This window comes from Podarcis tiliguerta (genome assembly GCF_965153285.1).
Source record: "Podarcis tiliguerta genome assembly, chromosome: 12".
NCBI lineage: Eukaryota > Metazoa > Chordata > Lepidosauria > Squamata > Lacertidae > Podarcis > Podarcis tiliguerta.
The window spans coordinates 60,014,113-60,027,910 of NC_139545.1; the positions used below are offsets into that span (position 1 = coordinate 60,014,113).

At 54.5% G+C, this 13,798-nt stretch overlaps 1 protein-coding gene across 2 annotated transcripts in view; it reads left to right on the forward strand.

The window, feature by feature from the left end:
• The first annotated feature begins 350 nt into the window (after nucleotides 1–350).
• NOS3 (nitric oxide synthase 3) overlaps nucleotides 351–13,798 on the forward strand; it is a 38,260-nt gene continuing 24,812 nt past the window's right edge. The window contains exons 1-9 of one of the 2 annotated variants that reach the window (XM_083406125.1): nucleotides 351–380; nucleotides 849–1,051; nucleotides 2,903–3,017; nucleotides 4,138–4,283; nucleotides 9,185–9,347; nucleotides 9,671–9,762; nucleotides 9,918–10,059; nucleotides 11,482–11,621; nucleotides 11,845–12,019. In XM_083406125.1, the coding sequence (XP_083262251.1) occupies nucleotides 936–1,051; nucleotides 2,903–3,017; nucleotides 4,138–4,283; nucleotides 9,185–9,347; nucleotides 9,671–9,762; nucleotides 9,918–10,059; nucleotides 11,482–11,621; nucleotides 11,845–12,019 (1,089 nt within the window). In that variant the 5' untranslated portion in view covers nucleotides 351–380; nucleotides 849–935. Of the gene's footprint in view, nucleotides 381–848; nucleotides 1,052–2,902; nucleotides 3,018–4,137; nucleotides 4,284–9,184; nucleotides 9,348–9,670; nucleotides 9,763–9,917; nucleotides 10,060–11,481; nucleotides 11,622–11,844; nucleotides 12,020–13,798 lie in introns of those variants that run through there. The other variant, XM_083406126.1, reaches the window with a different exon arrangement.

Sequence of the window (13,798 nt, forward strand, 5' to 3'; positions counted from 1 at the left end):
TCCCTCTCGCTGAACCTTTTCAGTAAAAATGCAGAGGAAAGTGATGGTGGTGAGGCTGCCCTGGGTGGAAGAGGAGTGAGCCTCAGGACTTGCAGGGGCTGGACTGGATGGCCCTTGGGGTCCCTTCCAACCCGACCATCCTATAGTTCCTCTTGTTGAGGTCCAGGGGCATGGACAGAGTCTGCCTGGTGCCCCCTGGGTGCTTCTCTGGGCTTCAGGAGGAGGAGGACCTGGCCCTTGGCATGCCAGGAAGGGGCTCAGATTTCCCATTGGGAAGCGAAAGGCAGGGCCCCCCTTCAGGGCCCAGGGCTTCCCTTTGCAGGTCACAACCTGCCTTTATTGCTGAACGGCCCTGGGAGTTGTGTTCGGATCAGAGAGTTGTAGGCAACCCAGAGGTCATCTAGCCCAACCCCATAGCCCCTCTTCAGGGCAGCCCTACCACAAAGCAGTCACGTTTTGGGGTGAAATCTAGAGAGGCCTTTGACCTCCCGTCTTCATCTGCATTTTTACCAAAAATTGCACCTCCAGAATCCCTGACAGGTGGCCATTCTGAGCTCCAGCTTGGGGTGGGGGCTGAGAGGGTGAGACCCCCTTTGCTCCCGTCCCCCAGTCTGCCACCTGTTTTCTTCTCTCTCCCTCCAACTGGCCTCGCAGCTTGGCATCCTGGCTATTTGGGGAGCGGGGGTGCTAAATGTGTGTCATTCTCTCCCCAAATTTGGAGGGAGCCCAGCCCCCCAGCCAACACCCCAGAGGGCCCCCGCCCCTTGTCCCGGCTTCGTCCGTCTGGGCGGATGGGGAAGGCGAGGCCATAATCCCACTCCCCCCCCCCCCGCTGTTCCCTTTCTCAGCAGGCAGGAAGAAAAGGGAGTTCCTGGCACCAGCGCCACATTGCTCCAGAGAGAGGCACTCTCTGCCAGGACTTGGTCCGCAGTGCCATGGGGAACTTGCCGGGGGCCCTTTCCCCCTCCCAGACCCACTTCTGGAGTCTTGACCTCTGCTCCAGGCATCGGGCGTCCATCGCAGAAGAAAGCGTCCCCACCAAGAAGTGCAGGTGATAGCAGAAGGGGCCTCAGCCGAGAGCCCAGAAGGCTGGCTGGCTGGTTGGGGGGGGGGGACTTTGGGAGCCACGTTTGCGGGTGGGAGAGGAGAGGACCTGCAGGGCGTCCAGAAGGACTGTTGGGGGTTGAGGAAGTTGGGGACATCCAGCCTGGACAGGAGAAGGTGGGTGGGTGATTGCAGAGCCGTGTTTAAATATCTGGAGACCAAGCCTTGCAAGGAACGGTTGCGGGAGTTGGGTTTGTTTAGCCGGCAGAAGATCGAGGGATGACCTAGAATCATAGGATCATCAGGTGGCTGAGTTGGAAGAGACCCTGAGGGTCATCTCATCCAACCCCCTGAGATGCAGGAATCTCAGCCAAAGCCATCAATATCCAGAACAGACTCCCTCCGAAGGTGGTGGACTCTCCTTCCTGGGAGGTTTTTAAGCAGAGCTTGGCTGGCCATCCGTCAGGGATGCTTGAGCTGAGATTCCTGCATTGCAGGGGGTTGGACTGGATGACCCCTGGGTCCCTTCTCTGATTCTATGAACCTCTGCTTAAAAGCCCCACCGCCTTCTTACTGTCAGAACGCTCTTCCTGATGTTGAGTCGGAATCTCTTTTCTTGTGACTTGGAGCCATGGGTTTGGGTCCTTCTCTCCAGAAGAGCAGAAAACGAGCTTGCTCCCTCTTCCATGTCAAGGCCCTTGAGATATTTGAAGACGGCTCTCAGGTCTCCTCTCGGTCTTCAGATATGTGAAGGGCTCTCATGCAGAAGATGCAGCAAGCTTTCTTTCTCCTGCTCCAGAAGAGAGGAGCTGAACGGATGGATTGAAGCAGCAAGGAAGGAAAATCTGAGTCAACGTTCGTGTTGCCGGACAATTAGGAAGGGTTTTCTGAGGGTTTGGGTTGTCTGACAGTGACATGGACTCCCTTGAATGATGGTTGGCTCTTCTTCACTGGAGGCTTTTAAAGAGAGGTTGGCTGGGAATCCTGCGTTGCAGGGGGCTGGGTCCCCTTCCAAACACAGGTGGGATCCCTTGGAGGAAGAGGAGGTGTCCTGGGTTCCTCTGCTGGTATCGGAAGGACTCCCTCGGTGGGCTTTCCTCCCATGCCAGGGGTTCCCAGGGTTGCCTCCTGGCCCTCTGCAGCTTTCTCTTCATCACTTGTTCAACTCTGAGACCAGTTGTGTTGGAAGGGACCCCAAGGGTCATCCAGTCTGCCCCTCCTGCAATGCCAAAATTGCAGCTGGGGAATCCCTAACAGGTGCCCCCCCCAACCTCTGCTTAAAACCCTCCCCTGGTCCCAGATCCCCCCCCCTTTTTTAAGCACGCTGGCCTGCTCTTTGGGCCTCCCTTTGGATCTGCTCTTCCTCCCGGGGAGGACTTGTCCCAACCAATCCTCACCCCGGCCTTCTGGGAATCGGCTGGGCCAAGCGACAGGCCCAGAGCCCCGTCCCGTTTTCTGCATGGCAGGCGCTGAGCTGCTCTGGGGGGCACAAGGTTTCCCTCTGGAGGGGGCCTGGCCTAGGTGTCCTTTGTGACCCCCCCTGCCTCCTTTCCCTGCCATTGCTCTGGGCCACAAGTCAACCATTCTCCCCACCCCCAGATCGAACTGCCTTGCCTTCCCCTGTCCCAGCATTGGGGTCCCTCCCCGACTCTCCCTTTTTTCTGGGGACCTGGGTTTAGGGGCATCATCTCAGGGTTGGCTTGCAGATTGGCGGGGGGGGGGGGTCATGTCTTCCCCTGCTTTTGAGGTTGACCTGCCTGGAATGCTTTAGTTGGGGTTCCCTCCTTGCAGGGGGTTGGGCTAGATGACCCCTGAGGGTCCCTCCCAGCTCTTCAGTTCTGTGATTCTCTGGTTCCAGCTGCCCAGTTGTCCACCCGGCTGAGCGCCCCACCGAACCCCCCAAGTACACCCGGCTGAAGAACTGGCAGACGGGCTCCATCCTGTATGACACTCTCAATGCCCAGACCTTGCAGGTGAGGCCTCTGAGGTGGAGTGGGGGGGCGAGTGGGGGGGCGAGGTGGGGGGGGCTCCCCTCCCTTGGGTTCCTCAGTCAGCCAGCCGGCAGAAGGCTGCCTTGGTAGCTGATGCTGCTCACTCTCTGCTCCTGGGGCAAATCCCGCCCCCCAGCCAGAATCCCTAGGAAGTGAGTCAACACCTTGTCACCTTCTGTGTGTTCTCCACCCTCTTCCAAATACACTTAAGAACAGGGCTGGCCCAAGACATCAGCGGGGGGGGGGGGGGGGAGTGAGAAGGAGGAAACCGGTCCGGCCTCCACAGCTACAGTGGGTGATGCAGTCTGTCCAGGCCGGATCAGCTGCCCCCCAGGATCCTGCCCCTTCACCCTGTGGGTGGGCCAGCCCTGCCTAGGAGCAGAAGGAGAGCCTGCCGGATCAGGCCCAAGGGGGCCCCTCTAGCCCAGCTTCCCTTTCACACAGGTGAACCATGCGGCATCCCAGCCCCAGAGCCCCTCTCTCCCCTCTGGGGTTTCCAGCACCAGGGGTGCAGAAGCATGGCCGCCTCCAGCAGAGCCCACCCCTGGGGTGGCCCCCCTCTCCTCCATGCATTTCTCTGATCCTGGGGAAGTGAGTTCCATAGTTTAACTTGGCGCTGCCTAAAGAAGGACTTTCTTGGGTCTGTCCTGAACCTTCCAGCCCTGGGCTTCCTTGCATGTCCACCGGTTCCAGTCTTCTGAGAGAGGAGGAAAGCTCTTCTCACCCCACTTTCTCTATGCCAGGCATAATTTTACAAACTTCTTCCTGGGGGAATCACGCCACCCCCTGACCATCTGGGCTGCTTTCCCCCCACATTGTTTCCAACTCTTCCGTGTCCTTTTGGCACAGAAGGTGACCAGATGTTCTGGAGCTCCCAGGCCCCATATAATCCCAGACCAACTGGGCTGATGAAAGCCCCCCCCCACATCTGGGGGTCCAGGGGTCCCCCTGCCTGGCTTCAGGGGCCAACCAGTCCTGTGTCAGCGGGGAGGGGAGAAGCTGGCCAGGAGATGGACGTTGCGGCTGGGAAGGGGAGCCTCCCGGTGGGGCTGGGGAGTGAAGAGCCTTCACCGCTGCAGCCCCTTCCCCTCTTTCTCTGCAGAATGTGCCGTGCAATGAGAGGCGCTGCCTGGGCTCCGTCATGTTCCCCAAGCAGATGTGTGCTGCTTCGGAGGGCCCCCGCCCCACGGAAGAGCTCCTGCCCCTGGCGCGGGACTTCATTAACCTCTACTACCACTCCATGAAACGGTGAGTCTTTGGGAGCCTTGCTCAGCCCCATCTCTGGCGGGTGGGGGCAGTGGGTGCCAGGGCGAAGCTGCGCCCAGACCAGGCTCTTGAGGCTCCCTTCAGTCAATGTGGGGCCTGGCCCACATCCTAACCTCCTCCTGGGGGGCTCCTGCCTCCCCCGAGCCACCTTGCCTGGAATGGCAATCTGCTGGCCACTTACAGAATCCAGACATTGTTCTCCAAGCCTGGCATTTCTGTGTTCTGTTATCCTTTTCCTACTTCGGACCTGACTTGGGGTGAGATTTGTACGTTCCTGTGAAATACAATTGCAGCATTGCCTGGTTTGGAGCTTGCAGGGTGCGCTTAAGGCTTTTCAGGACTCGTGCCCCATTAGTTAGCAGCTTCCTGTTTTTTCAGCCACAAAGGAGATTTGTTTTTTTAGTTAGTAGATTCCTGTTTGCAGCTTTCATTGCTTCACGTTTAGCATGGTAAAAGGGGCAGAAGTTGCAAGGTGGAAGCTTTTAACGAACATTGCCGGAGATTTTTGCTGAACAGGACTTAGTTCTGCATGTAGGAGGGTCTTGGCCGTCAGCAGGGTGCCGCTGGATTATATCAAGTGCAATACGGCATCGTGGTTGTGATTCCACTTACAGCCAATGGTGGGGAAGAGTCGTAAACAAAATCTGCCCTTTTCCCTTATGGGGTATCCAAGAACCCATATAGAGGCCTTACATAGGTTCCCTATTGGTAGGAGAGAATAACAGAGGCCAACCAGAGAATATTGAGAAGCAAAGCAGCTCGTAAGCCTGATCTTTATTGATCTGTTGCAACAGGGTGCTCCCCTCACACGCAGGAAAGGAGGTTGAACCCAGAACCAAGGTGTGCCTGCCCTTATATAGACATTTTAAATCCCCTGCCCTGGAGCTCAAGACCACCCCCCACAAACATCATACCTACATCACAGAAAAGGTGGTCTACAACAGAAATCTGAGTGACTTGTTTATATCGTCTGACAGGTTACCTGTTTAATGGTCACATGGTTGGATTGCCTGCTTACTTGATTGGATACCCTGGGGGGCCTGGCTAGTCTCTTGTAATGATAAATACTTAGTAATGATAAATACTTATTTCCTGAGCCAGGTCACAGGCTCACCCTATTCAAACACAGACAGATATACCCTTAAGACAGGATTTGTGAAGGGAAAGACAATGGGGTGACTTTTCCATTTTCCTTTGACCTTGCAGAGAAAACATTTGGTCAGCTTGGGAATCAAAATGGTTCCAGGTCAGTCTTCCTGTGCTGATCTATGTACACGTTTGGCTGGTACACTTAGGAACATTTAACATATATCTAAGACCTCATGGGACGCGGTTGGCGCTGTGGGTTAAAGCCTCAGCGCCTAGGGCTTGCCGATCGAAAGGTCGGCGGTTCGAATCCCCGCGGCGGGGTGCGCTCCCGCTGTTCGGTCCCAGCGCCTGCCAACCTAGCAGTTCGAAAGCACTCTCGGGTGCAAGTAGATAAATAGGGACCGCTTACTAGCGGGAAGGTAAACGGCGTTTCCGTGGGCGGCTCTGGCTCGCCAGAGCAGCGATGTCACGCTGGCCACGTGACCCGGAAGTGTCTTCGGACAGCGCTGGCCCTTGGCCTCTTTGAGTGAGATGGGCGCACAACCCTAGAGTCTGTCAAGACTGGCCCGTACGGGCAGGGGTACCTTTACCTTTACCTTAAGACCTCAAAATTCCTATCACAGAAGCAATCTGCACAACCCTAGAGTCTGACACAACTGGTTAGACCATGGTGCTGATAACGCCAAGGTTGCAGGTTCGATCCCTGTATGGACCAGCTGCATATTCCTGCATTGCAGGGGGTTGGACTAGATGATCCTCAGGGTCCCTTCCAACTCTACAGTTCTATGATTCTATGATTCTATGAGGGACGTGATGTGGGAGCAGCCCAGATTCCCTTGCAGAGTCCACGCCTGATGCTCCACCCCCAGCCATGAGCCTCCTCTGCCATGGCTTCCCCCAGGTGGTTCAACCCCCCCCCCCAGCTCTCACGAAGGCTGATCTGTGGGAACATGGAGTTCCCCAATGCCCCACACGCTTCCCCTCCCACCTGCTTCTAAATGCCACAGTCTAGTCAGAGATTTCCACCCGTCCTAAGATAACAACTGTGCATGATGGCTTATCTATGACGAAAGAGGTGTGAGTCAGTAGTCCCTGAGCCTGGACGAAGTGCTGCGTCCCAAGGTTGGCACCCCTTGGATTTCTTACGGGGGGGGGGGATCCCTGCAGCTCCTTGCTCGCCAGGTGGAATGTGCAGAAGGCAGGGCTCTCTCGCCATCTCCTAAGGAGGCTTCCTCCCCCCAGCAGCTTTCCTCCCCTTACTCCTGAGTAGGCCCCTTTGTGACGCAGGGAGACAAGCCTGGGAGGGGGCGGGGGCACCCCTTCTGGGCCCCAGGGAGCTGCTCTTTGCCTTCGCTCCTTTGTTCTCTGCAGGACTCCTGACTTGGGTGGATGTTATCTGAGGGCTTTTCCTCTCTGAGCTGTTTCTTCCTGTCCCCCCCAGAAGCCTCTGATGTCAGGAGCAAACTTTTCTCTAGCCTGCTGCCCCCCCCCTTGCAAAAACTTTCAGATGACTCCTAAAACCTTTATCTTGCCTGCAGAATGGAAAGCTGTGCGCTTGTCTTTTGCAGCAGAGCAAACCCTGTTCCCATTTGTCTGGCAGCAGAATCTGTCCCACCCCCAGCCTGCTTTGACCTTGTCCGCCTGGTTCGGCTGCTTGGGAATTTCCACCCTCAAAAAGAAATCCAGATTTTGGAGGATGGAAGAAAATGAGCGTCAGGAGAGCCTGGTGCCTAATGGGGGGTGGGCAGCCCAGATTGTGCTTCAGCTGGTTCCTAGCCAGATGCCCCCCCCCCCCCGAGGTCAAGAGCGCCATATCCCCCTTTGGGTCCCCCAGCAATTTGCCTCTCCAGATGGGGCTGATCCTGGAGGCCAGAAATAGCCCCCACGGGGAGGAGGGGCCGTGATGGCTCTGCCCTGCCTCTGGGCTCAGAGACAAGGATGCTTCTGGGTACCAGCTGCTGGAAAGTGCAGGAGGGGAAGAATCCTGGCTGCGAGCTTCCTGGGGGGCCTCTGTGCAAGGAGGATGCTGGACTAGGTGGGCTCTGCTAAGGGGAAATAGAACTCAGGGTTCCCCAAGGGTTCCCCAACTTTGCCAGGACTGGTCCTGCGGGTTCAAATCGGTCGGGTTCAAGCAAGAGACGCCCGCCAAGTTAGCAAAGCCAAACAGCAGCAAGTGAACCTGAATGTTGCAACAAGGTTCCAACTCCCAAGCAGGCAAAGAAGAACCCAAAACAAAAGCTTACATCCACTTTCAAAAGTTTCCAGAGTTTCCCATCATACACGTCACGAAGCATCGTAGAAATGTCAGAGGAGGTGGTTTGGGGACAGGCAGAAATCTGTGCCCAGCCGTGTCCCCTGTCCCTCAAGGCAGTGAGTATAACTCCGTCTTTCACCTTCCAGAGAAAGTGTTTCTGTTCCCTTTGCTCTCTGGATTCAGTTGCCCCACCTATTCCTGCTGTACCTGGTGAACCGCCGCCTGGGATGGAGGTCCCGGCATGTAGTGTCAGGAGAGGGATATTGCCCAGTCTGCTAGTCAGGAGGGGGGTCCTGAGGACGGGCTCTTCTTCCCCAGGTCTTCTTCCCCGTGCAATCTCTTAATCGCCTTTGGAACCAAAGAAAGCCATTCGTTTGGCTATTTTGGTGAATTTCTGTTTTTCAGGTAATGGGGTTTACTTGCCTTATTCTGGTAAGATGGCTGTAGGCGTTAGTTCCTGGGGGGTTGAATGGGTGGAGTGTGTGTGTGTGTGTGTGTTTTGGCGCACCCCCACACCCACACTTTGTTTCAAGTCTCTATAATGCTTCTGATGTGCTGGTTGGGGACCCCCCCTGTGCCTGTAAGAGGCCCCCTTTGGCCTGATCCAGGATGTTCTCTGGATGTTTTCAGGCTCCAGCACCATGGCAGAGCCCCTGGCCTGCATGCAGAAGGACCCGGGTTCAACTCCCGCTGGCAGAGTCTCCAGGCAGGGCTGAGGGAGACTCCTTGCTTGAAACCCAGGAGAGAGCCATTGTGCTGCCACCCCCTCCATCATTTGGGCGGCCCTTTTCTGAACCTTTTCCAACTCTCCAATAACCTTTTTGAGATGAGGTGACCAGAACCAGGCCCAGTGCTCCAGGTGCGGTGGCACCATAGATGATTGATTGATTGATTGATTGATTGATTGATTGATTTGTGCATTGGTGGCATTGGCCTGATGCAGGGAGTTCCAAAGGGCATCGGTGACGCTACGCTAGAAGATGGTCCCCAGTCCTGCCACTCACCGCCTGGCCCAGGGCGGGGCCTGGGGGGCTCTATGAAGGACTGGTGCTGGGCAGAGAGGGCTCCGTTTTGTTTTGTTGTTTAAAGTGCTGCTATTTTTTACCTATGTCATTTTAAACTGTGATATTAATGCTGTGATTTATGTGGAAATTGTTTTCCATTTGGCTGTGTATTTTTTTGATGTGGTTTATTTATTGTTTATGACTTTTGTAATTATGTAAATCTTGTCATGGTGTAAGCCGCCTTGAGCATTGTTTTTACCTGTGGAAAGGTGGCACACAAATAAAAAATGATGAATGATGGTGTTCTTACAGATGCGGAATGGGCATCACGAGCTGCTGGTAATGGTGCCAGTTCTGCCCCTCGAAGTGGGGGGGGGGTGTGTGTGCATGTCAGGCAGGATGATCTCGGTTCTCACCTGAGTTGGGGTGCCGTGGGAAGAGCGGGCTGTGGGGCAGGTGGGGAGGCCGAAGGAGCCCCTGGAGCTGCCCTGCCTGCTGCCCCACCTGAGCCCCTCCCCCACGCCATTTCTCCGCAGCTCCGAGTCCCAGGCCCACCTGCAGCGCCTCCAGGAGGTGGAGCAGCAGATTGCGGAGACAGGGACCTACCAGCTGCTGCAGGCAGAGCTGATCTTTGGGGCCAAGCACGCCTGGCGCAACGCCTCCCGCTGCCTGGGCCGGATCCAGTGGAACAAGCTGCAGGTGCGTCCGGGGGGGGGGCAGCGGAAGCAGCAGGGAGCCCTGAGCTAGGCTGGTCCCTCCCGGGGGGGGGGGGCTTCTCTTGCATAGCCTTCACCCTTCTGCCCCCCAGCCCTGGTCATTTTGGGTGCTTGGGGAGTCAGGTCCCATCAGCATCTTCTGTGCTCCTTTCCGGGATCCAGATGTGCTGCTCTCTCGGCCCCATGCAGATGTTTGGGCCTTAGGTATCTTGGCAGGAGGAGGCAAGATTGTGACCCTTGCCAGCCTTTGCTGCCCATCCTCCTGGCACCTGACCCTTTGACCTTCCTTGTTCTCTTCCCCTCCAGGTGTTTGATGCCCGAGATTGTGCCAGCGCCCAGGAGATGTTCACCTCCCTCTGCACCCACATCAACTATGCCACCAACCGCGGAAACCTCCGGTGAGGGACCCCTTTTGCTTCCCTCCACGCTGCCCGGTGCCCAGGGGACTCAGCCTTTGCTGGGAGGGGCTGCTGCCATTTCCCCTCCCTGGCAGGTGGTGGCGGCACGGCTGATGCTGCCAGTTTGAGCTGAGCGCTCTGCTTTTCTCCCGCAGCTCAGCCATCACCATCTTCCCAAACCGGATAGCCGGCCGGGGCGACTTCCGCGTCTGGAACCAGCAGCTGATCCGCTATGCAGGCTACGCGCAGCCGGACGGCACCATCCTGGGAGACCCGGCCAACGTGGATTTCACGGAGGTGAGAAGTGGCTCTGGCATCTCCTCTCCCACCCCCAGCCAGGACCATCCATGGCTCCTGCCATCTGAGCCTCCATTCACAAGAGTCATCTGTTTGTTTTGTAATAATATATATTGCCTGATGCAGAGGCTGCAGTCAGTGCAGGATGCTGCAGCGCGATTGCTGACGGGAGCGAGGCCTCGGTGCCACGTCGCCCCTTTGCCGCTCAGAGATCTGTGCCCGTTGCCCCTTTGCAGGCTGAGTCCAAGGCATTGCTAAGCGTCTATCTAAAGCAGAGCTTTCCAAACTCTGTCGCGACACATTCGTGAGTTGGCTGCAGTGTGTAGCTGTGCTGCGCAATATGTGTCCTCTTATAGGGGTTAGTTTAACCTCAGGTTTGCTAGTCAAACTGAATTACTGTCGCGAAATGATGCACGTCTCAAAAGTGCGTCACCAGCATGAAAAGTTTGGAAAGCTCTGATCTAGAGCCTGTAACAACTTGGAACCAGTTTACCTGCGAGATGCCTGAGCCTGTATGTGCCACTTGACTGGCAAAACTGCCACTGTTACCTGCTCCGCAGTTGTAAGAACTCAGTATTTTATTGTGGCAGCAGCTGCACTTTGGAACTCGCGGCCTCTTGATACCAAGCAGACGCCTTCCCAGTACGCTTTTTGCACCTGCCAAAAACATTTTTGTTTTGACGAGTCTGTGTAATGGTGCAGCAATAAAATCGCTAGCACATCTGCAAAGCTAATCCGGGTCCGGTCTGGTTTCAACTTGCATGGGGGACCACACACATGCTGAGATTCCTGCCTTGCAGGGGTGGAGCTAGATGACCCTCAGGGTCCCTTCCAGCTTTATGATTATGTCATTTAGAAAATTGAGGTGAATTTTAATCTGCCTTGTGCGTTTTCTTTTAACTTTTTGATTGCCCTAAATGATCATTGCTGATTTTTCTTAGTGACAATTTTAATGTTTTATCTTTTTTGAAAATCGGTTTGGGGTTTTCTCTTTACAATCAAGCAGTGCATAAATTTTATGCAATAAAGCAACAGAATTATTAAAGTATGTTGCCCAACCGCCCGTCTGGGTGCTTTCTGCTCCCCTCCAAAAGCCAATCTGCCCTTCCCTCTGACTCTGAGTGGATGCTGGATATGGGGAGCAGCCCCCCAAGGAGGCTCTGTGACCCCCAACCTTCAGGAAAACGGGGTCCGGGAGGTGCCTCTGAGGTTTCCCGCAGCCTCTCTCTCCTGCTTCTCCAGCTGCCCTGCGCTTGCTGTGGCCCATTGAGGACCCGGCCACACAAAACCCTTGCTTGGCTTTGCTGAGGGCTGCCCCTCTCGTTTGGGGTTTCCTGCCCCCCATGGACGGCTCTCTCTGTCGGTTTCCAGGTGGGCTCAGGGGGTCTCTTGCCTACCAGTCTCTCTCTCCCCCCCCCCCAGGTCTGCGTTCAGTATGGCTGGCGGCCCCCCGGGGGACGCTTTGACATCCTCCCCCTGCTGCTTCAGGCGCCCGATGAGGACCCCGAAATCTTTCCCCTGCCAGGGGAGCTGGTCCTGGAGGTCCCCATCTGCCACCCCACGTGAGTGCCAGGAAAGGGGGTGGCACTGGGTGTGGGGAGGGGGGGGCGTGGGGGGGGGAGTGATGGCAGGGCTCTTGCCGATTCCAACGGTCGTCCCCAAAGGCTGCCAAGGACTTTCATGGAATCATGTAGAGTTGGGGGAAAACCCCAGGGGTCATCTAGTCCAACCCCGGCAAGGCAGGAATCGCAGCTCCCCCTTCTGACACCTGCCTTCCTCTTCCAGGCTCAAGTGGTTCAAGGATCTGGGCCTCCGCTGGTACGCCCTCCCTGCGGTGGCGAACATGCTCCTGGAGATCGGGGGGCTGGAGTTCCCGGCGGCCCCCTTCAGCGGCTGGTATGTCGGCTGTGAGATCGGCATGAGGAACTTCTGTGACTCCCAGCGCTACAACCTCCTGCAGGTAGGGGTCGTCTGGGGGAAGCCCCCCCCCCCCGGCCCTCTTCCTCCCCTCTGCTCCCCCGGCCATGACTGATACAGAACAGAAGAAGAGTCAACTGGCCCATCTGTCCCCCCCCCCAATTTTTTTTATTGATTTTCAAATTTATAAATAAACATAAATCCTAACTATACTTATTCCACTATTATTAACATTGTTAGGTGACTTCCTCGAGTCCCCTTGGCTGAGTCTCAATGTACCGTTATATCAGTGTAACAGTTTTCCAAAACTAATTTCTCATAAAATTTACTTAGTCAATTAACATCTTTCTTTCTTACCATATTAACTTTAAACGTATTATTCTATAAAAACACATATTTAAATCCTAAGCCAATCTGGTATTTGCAAGTATTTCTATTTAAGTTATCTTATCATATTTAGCTAAATAGTCTTTGAATTTCATTCATTCCTCCTGGTGCTCCTCCTCCTTCTGGTCGCGGACTCTTCCGGTCAGGTCGGCCAGCTCCCCAAAGTCCATCACCTTCATCTTCATCATTCTCCACTGTTGGCACTTCTTGTGCTTTCCAATTTTTGGCTAACAAAATCCTAGCACCAGCTGTGGCATACAAAAACAATCTAACGTCTTTCTTGGGCAATTCCAAACCTATTATTCCAACAAGAAAGGCCTCTGGATTCTTAATAAATGTATATCTCAACATTTTTTCCAATTCATTATAAATCTTCTCCCAGAAGTCTTTCCCCTTGGGGCATGTCCACCACATATGATAAAAGGTACCTTCTTTTTCTTTACATTTTCAACATAAATTATCACTATTGTGATAAATCTTTGCTAATTTTACAGGAGTTAAGTACCATCTATACATCATTTTCATAATATTTTCCTTTAACACCGTACATCTGGCCCAGCATGCTGTTCTCACAGGGGCCAAATACCCATAGGAACCTAGGAATCTAGATAAAAAGGTAAAGGGACTCCTGACCATTAGGTCCAGTCATGGCCGACTCTGGGGTTGCGGCGCTCATCTCACTTTATTGGCCAAGGGAGCCGGCGTACAGCTTCCGGGTCATGTGGCCAGCAGGACTAAGCCGCTTCTGGAGAACCAGAGCAGTGCACGGAAACGCCGTTTACCTTCCTGCCGGAGTAGATACTTGCACTTTGACGTGCTGGTAGGTCTTATTAGGCAGGTGAGGGAATATGCTGACTGTATTTTATCCCTCTGGAGACCCGCAGGTGTGGGTTGAGACAAGGAGACAACGCGGCTGCAAATACAGAGCTTTTGGGACTCTCCCACGAGAGAAAGGCCTCTCGGCAGAGTGTAAATCCCATCTTAAGCACAGGAAATAAACGTTAGGCTGATCTCCCCCTTTAGTTTTCCCGTTTATCAAAGAAACAGGCAACAGACTGAGAAATAAGTTTAAAACATATACCATATTTTTCGCTCTATAAGACGCACCAGACCACAAGACACACCTAGTTTTTGGAGGAGGAAAACAAGAAAAAAAATATTCTGAATCTCAGAAGCCAGAACAGCAAGAGGGATTGCTGCGCAGCGAAAGCAGCAATCCCTCTTGCTGTTCCGGCTTCTGGGATAGCTGCGCAGCCTGCATTCGCTCCATAAGACGCACACACATTTCCCCTTACTTTTTAGGAGGGAAAAAGTGAGTCTTATAGAGCAAAAAATGCAGTAGTTTAATCCAGCATTTGTGCAGCAACAGCAGTAAAAAGTAATGCAGGTAGAATACTTGACTTTGCAGCAAAAAGAAAGCAAGTAGAAGAGGAAC